Source organism: Fragaria vesca, linkage group LG2, assembly GCF_000184155.1.
Source record: "Fragaria vesca subsp. vesca linkage group LG2, FraVesHawaii_1.0, whole genome shotgun sequence".
Lineage (NCBI taxonomy): Eukaryota > Viridiplantae > Streptophyta > Magnoliopsida > Rosales > Rosaceae > Fragaria > Fragaria vesca.
The window spans coordinates 31,313,167-31,318,982 of NC_020492.1; the positions used below are offsets into that span (position 1 = coordinate 31,313,167).

The 5,816-nt window shown below is 38.8% G+C and overlaps 2 protein-coding genes across 2 annotated transcripts in view; one reads left to right on the top strand and one right to left on the bottom strand.

The window, feature by feature from the left end:
- The first annotated feature begins 2,092 nt into the window (after positions 1-2,092).
- On the top strand, positions 2,093-2,926 carry LOC101292766 (photosystem II 5 kDa protein, chloroplastic-like). Its single transcript, XM_004291729.1, has one exon. It carries the CDS (start codon positions 2,248-2,250, stop codon positions 2,560-2,562), a length of 315 nt encoding a protein of 104 aa, XP_004291777.1. The 5' UTR covers positions 2,093-2,247; the 3' UTR covers positions 2,563-2,926.
- A 234-nt stretch (positions 2,927-3,160) lies between these two features.
- The window catches only part of LOC101293064 (sulfite reductase 1 [ferredoxin], chloroplastic-like), a 6,954-nt gene continuing 4,298 nt past the window's right edge, over positions 3,161-5,816 (bottom strand). The window contains exons 5-8 of the mRNA XM_004291730.1: positions 5,156-5,290; positions 4,939-5,055; positions 4,672-4,830; positions 3,161-4,518 (exon numbers count right to left, since the gene is read on the bottom strand). Coding sequence (XP_004291778.1) covers positions 4,312-4,518; positions 4,672-4,830; positions 4,939-5,055; positions 5,156-5,290 — 618 coding nt within the window. The 3' untranslated portion in view covers positions 3,161-4,311. The remainder of the gene's footprint in view (positions 4,519-4,671; positions 4,831-4,938; positions 5,056-5,155; positions 5,291-5,816) is intronic.

Below are 5,816 nucleotides of genomic sequence, written 5' to 3' on the forward strand. Positions count from 1 at the left end.
AATGATCTCTTGGTTAGCCGAATGATCTCTTGGTTAAGAGAGGCTTCAATATCCAAATTCACATGAGATTTCTGCAAGAACAAATGCACAACAAAATATTAGTATTTGAAATGAAAACTAAAAAAAACAATGAAAATAAAAGTTACTGACATCATGAAGAAAATGTACTAATATAGACATAGAAGGATACTATCAATATTTTGAAAAGATACTACCACACAATGAGAAAACTACAAACACAGAATATGTCACAAAAGAAGCTTATTTTCCTACATGATCACCAAATGTTTTTATATATTTAACACTAAACACATAATTAAAACATGAGAATGAACCACAATTTTATCAATCTAAAATACCAACACTATTACCAGTTAATGTAGATTACTTCACTCCTTGTTTAACCACTGAAACAAGAATGAAACTACTCTTAGTAAAAGTAATACAATCTAGAAAATAACTATGCTCTACTCACCTGAGATGCATTGTTTGCACCAACACGTCAAACGCATGCTTCATCTGAATTCATAACCTGCAACATTAACCAAAAGCCAGAACTCAAACAAAAGCAATTACACAAAACCACTTCTTTTTATCACATAAACACACCCCGCTCAATTTAGATTACTCAAACTAAACCTAATCAAATTCCAACGCGACCGGAAAAAATCGAATACCGAACTTCATTCACCGATCAAACCCTCACAAAAACTCAAAGAGAATCCAGATCTAGAGTACTTGCCAGGCGTCAAGGGTTTCATCTGTAGAAAGCGATTGGCTTCGTCGTCATTACCATTGAGGCGCGTAAGCAGAGGCGAGACGACGACGTCGTCGAGGCCGATCAAGGCGGTGATGTCGCCATCGCAGTTGTAAAGGCTGAGGAAATTAGAGCAGAGTAGGCTCAGGTGCTTTCGCTTTTGGCTTTAGGAGGTGACACGGCCGGCAGAGATGGTGGCCGGAGGATGATCGACGGCGACGGCAGCGTCAAAAACAGAATCGGAGGTCCAAGGTTGAGAGAGAGAGAGAGATTGTGCCATTTGTGTGTGTGTGAAACGATTCGGTAGAAAGGGTGAGAGGAGGGGTATTTTAGGTAGAACGGAAAAAGTAGGTGATGGGTTTGGACCAAAAAGTGGACTTATATGGGTAAAAAATTTAAGGTGGCCTTATGAAGAAAAAAATGTTGAAAATGTGACTTATATGAAATTTTCTATAAATTATATTTGTTTGTTCCTTGCGGCTTGCCCTAATTTATTGAAATATGTTCTTTCTGTAGGAGGTTGAACTAATCCTCCCTCTCGTTTTCACACTGTCAAATGTAGCACAAAATCTCATAATGATTTTGTGAATAACTATTTGCCTGCTAACTCATATATACAAGCAGGCCGTTATTGGGCAGACTTGATGGATGAACAGATGATGATATTTTCATGCAGAATTTGGAGACTGATCTCATCAAGCACTACGAGTATGCCCAAAATTGTGAAGCAAAAATCTCGAGAAAAATGGATTAAAGGGGATAACAGCATTATTAAATTCTTCCATATCACTACTATGGAAGGAACAGGCTAGGATTTGCTGGTTTATTTGACAATGAATGGTGTGTGGTGTGAGGATCCTGTTGTCATGGAGCAAAAGAATAGTATCTCTCTTTGCTCATGCGGTTCTGACATGCCACCTTAAAGATGAAGATCCTAGAGCTTTTGCTGGTTATATCATGGAGTTTCAGAAGAAATAGATTTTACCATTATTTACTCAAAATAAAAGTTTAGCCTATCATTTAGACGGTTTAAACATTGTCTATCTTGAAGTCCATTTTTATTCCTGATACTGTTTAATCAAGTGACATTTATAATATTCACTTGTAAGTTGATGATCCAGAACTCAACTCACGGACTCTTAGATGTTTTCACCGAAAGATATTATATCTACTTTCTACTAGTTTTCACTCTTTGTGAAATTCATTTTAAACAATTCCGACGATTGTACTAGCCTTCTGTAGCTGAAGAGTGACAGAACCAGTGTTCTTAGGAAGGATAAACCAGACAAGTGGCAGAAATCTATAGGTGGCAATATCTTTGTAGGATAAGGAAATGGATGATGATTTTCTTAGAAGCACATACTCTATGTCACTTTTGGACTTTAAACTAAGCCAGAACACACTACACTCATAGTTGCATTTGAGATTGAGAGATTGAGAATCAATAACTTCAAGAGTACCAAGAAAATAAACCACACAGTGCAGAAGAGATGGCTTCCATGACCATGACAGCCTCATTCCTAGCCTCAACCATCACCAAACCTTCAACTCCCCGCCGGAGCCTCATTGTGGCCAAGGCCTCAAGAGCCCCAGAAGCCGAAAAGGTCACCGTGGAACTGAAGCAGAGCAAGGAAGAGAGCAGCAGTGGGAGGAGGGATTTGATCTTTGCTGCTGCGGCTGCAGCTGCCTGCTCCATTGCCAAGGTTGCTATGGCTGATGAACCTGAGCGTGGGACTCCGGCAGCTAAGAAGAAGTATGCTCCGGTTTGTGTCACAATGCCTACTGCTCGTATCTGCCGCAAGTGAGAAGATTTCAATCAATGTTGTAATATATCTGTAGAAGCTGTGTAATCTGCTATTGTTTCTTTTCTTGGCACAATCCTGTTTATCTGGTTTCTTCCTCTTCTTCGATAAATGCATGAGAAACTCATGTGAGAATGTCTTTTACTTGAAACAATATTCACCACTTCTGCATCCTTGAACCACCAAGTTCAGCAGCTCTCTTTAATTTCTGTATGTAACCCTAATGGTAAGCATTACAGTAAAGGAGACTGCACAAGTCTCAAAGACTTCACAACCGCATCCAAAATGGTGCAAGATCATTATGGACTTGATGTAGTTGGTTCATAGTTTTGCTCATTATAAATTTAAAATCCATCTTTTACCTCAACAGAGTCCACAAAACTCTTATCAACTTATCAAATCCAGATAACAGAAGTCAATTTACAGACAAAAGCAAATTGTTATAGGAAATAAAAGAGCCAGTCTTGTTAGTGACTCTATATGCATAGAGAAGTCGGTTCCAGGTTGACAAAAATTCATGTTGGAAGCAGTCTTTATAAATGCAAAAGCAGCAGAAAGAGCAACAGACAAAACAGACGAGGGAGTGCATTTGATCGAATTACCAATTCCATATCCTCCTTCTGGCTTGGAATGCGAACCAATAAACCGCAGCATTTGCTTCCCTCATAATCCAACTTCAGCTACATTTTTGAAGCAATTGTTGATGCCCTCTAATTTCTTTGATATGAGGATAGATTTCCCAGATGTTGCAAGACATTGGCCTTCAAAACTCCAGAGATTTTGCTAGTACCAAACCCGCAAGAACTGCTAAAACTTCAGGAACCAAAGCTAAAGAAGATAACGATGGTGAAGAAATTCCAGCACTGTTTCTAATAATCACCCCAATTCCTGCCATTTGGAATCACAGACCCAATCTCCATCACAGTCTACTTTGACACTACCAGATTCAAGTGGATTCCATCTGCATTCATCACTGAAGAATGAGGGGCTTAACCAGACACAGCTGCAACAGATGGTCAAGAGATTCCAACACAGCAGCTCCAAGGCAATTCGTGATCATATACAGCTTCACAAAAAGCTTCCCAGATATGCCATAAAGTAAAAGGATCCCGACCAAGTGACTGATTCGTTTTTTTACTTAGCATGTCAAAACAGAACATTTCAAACCAGGGATCCAAGGTAGTAATAGAAGCAAGATTTACCTTGTGAGCTTACCCCCCAGGAATGCCAGTAGCCCATCTATCTGACCATGTTCTAAATTTTTCCTCATTCAAGACCTGCCATGTCGCATGCTCCACTCCCAGGAGGCTCCAGAATCCTTTACAGCATATAAGATAAGTCCAGGACCCTTTCAACTCAGGCTTTGGAAGTTGTGTAGCGTTCCAGCTGCACAAGAACTCATGTTGGAACTTGGAAGCATGAAAGGTGCCTCTTCAGAAGACTACAGTACCATAACGTATATTTTTGGATGAGAATCGATCCAAAATATGTTGCTCATAGTCAAGAAAAGCAGGGACATTTTTATTGGTACTAAATTGACACAAAGTTCAAACCAAAACTAGGATACACATACAAACTCAACGTTCAAGAAGAATAAAAGCAAGCAAAACTTTGATACAATAAAACCAAACCTAGTATCCAATTTGTTCCTACTGTTACCGAATAGTAACAGCTTCGAGAGAACAAAGACATTGTTCCTATTGACCTGAGCTACGAGCCACCAACAACATTGCAGAACAGTTTATGGCATACTCATTCACTTTTCCCATTTTGCTGGGAAGCAACAAAATTGCGGATAACATCCATGGCTAACTGATGAGCAGTCTTATCCTGCAACTTTGCAAGTTGATCAACTGCTTCATATGTCTCCTTATCAGCAAAAAGCTTCAGGTTGTAACGTGTTGGTGCCACCTCTGGACCTTCCCATTTGTCAACCAACTCTTGAAGTTTTTCAAATCCCTGTAACATAAACAAACCAGATCGACAACCACTTAATTTCCACGCACCGAAAAACTCTTCCTACGTACCATGTTGAGGTCCAAAATTTTGAAACCAAACAACCTTGATTGAAAAAACCAAAATAACACATTAGAATCTTGCTTCACCACTTACCATACGTATTGTGAAGTCGCCGAATGATTCTTTAGCTTGTCGCTTTCGTTTCCAATTATAAAACAAAGGTTCAAAAACTTTTTCCAGGTCTTGAACCTTGACCTTGTTCATGAAGCTTTTTGCTATTGAAGTTTGATTGGGTGTTCCTCCAAGCCATATCTATATAAATACAAAATGCAAAAAGGAATACAAGGTTAGTTGCTTTCTCAGTACTCTGCATTTGAGCATGACCGAAATAGTGGCAAATTAACCTGGCAGTTGAAATACCTGATAGCTGTTCGGACCATCACCCACTAGTCCAAGTTCAGCCATGTATGGCCTAGCACAGCCGTTGGGGCAGCCAGTCACCCTTATAACAACAGATTCATTGTACTTTAGACCAACCTGAAATAAAAAAATGTTACTTGTTATACCTGTACTGATTCTTTATCAACACAAAATTTTAAAATTCCCATAATTATTACTGCTTTCTAATTTCCCATACCTTCTCAAATACCGCTCTAACTCGCTTAAGAATATCAGGTATTCCCCGTTCAGCTTCAGTTATTGCCAATGGGCATAGAGGGAAGGCCGGACATGCCATCGCAGTTTGGTTAAGGGGGTCTACATATCTAGGATGCTGCCAGAATAAGAATTGATCAATACAACAAACAAGTACGAAGATCACAAAGAATAATAGATATGCCCTGAAGGAAAACATGATCAAACAGATAGTTGTCTGCACAACTCATACAAACATATGGTCACTAGACCTTGAGATCCTACAAGTTTGCAGAGCAGACCCTACACTATATTACTCAACAACACTGAGAACTAGGAAAGACAAGGTATACACAACAAATTATCTCAAGTCTCATTTTCCTTCTGTCAATTAGGGAAACAAAGATTCCAATTTTCTTTCCATCATTAAAAATGACAATAAGCTTCATTCTGCGGAATTAGTAATACTTTTCATCTTCTACGGCCAAAAAACTGAGGCTATTTCTTTGGTCTGTAAAAGAAGAGAAGTATGATTGGAACAACAACAACAATTCAGTATTACAAAAAAAAGGGTCAAGAACTCCCCTCTGAAAGCTAGAGAACTCGGCATGAACGAGATACCTAAATGAAATATATATATATATATATATATATATATATATATA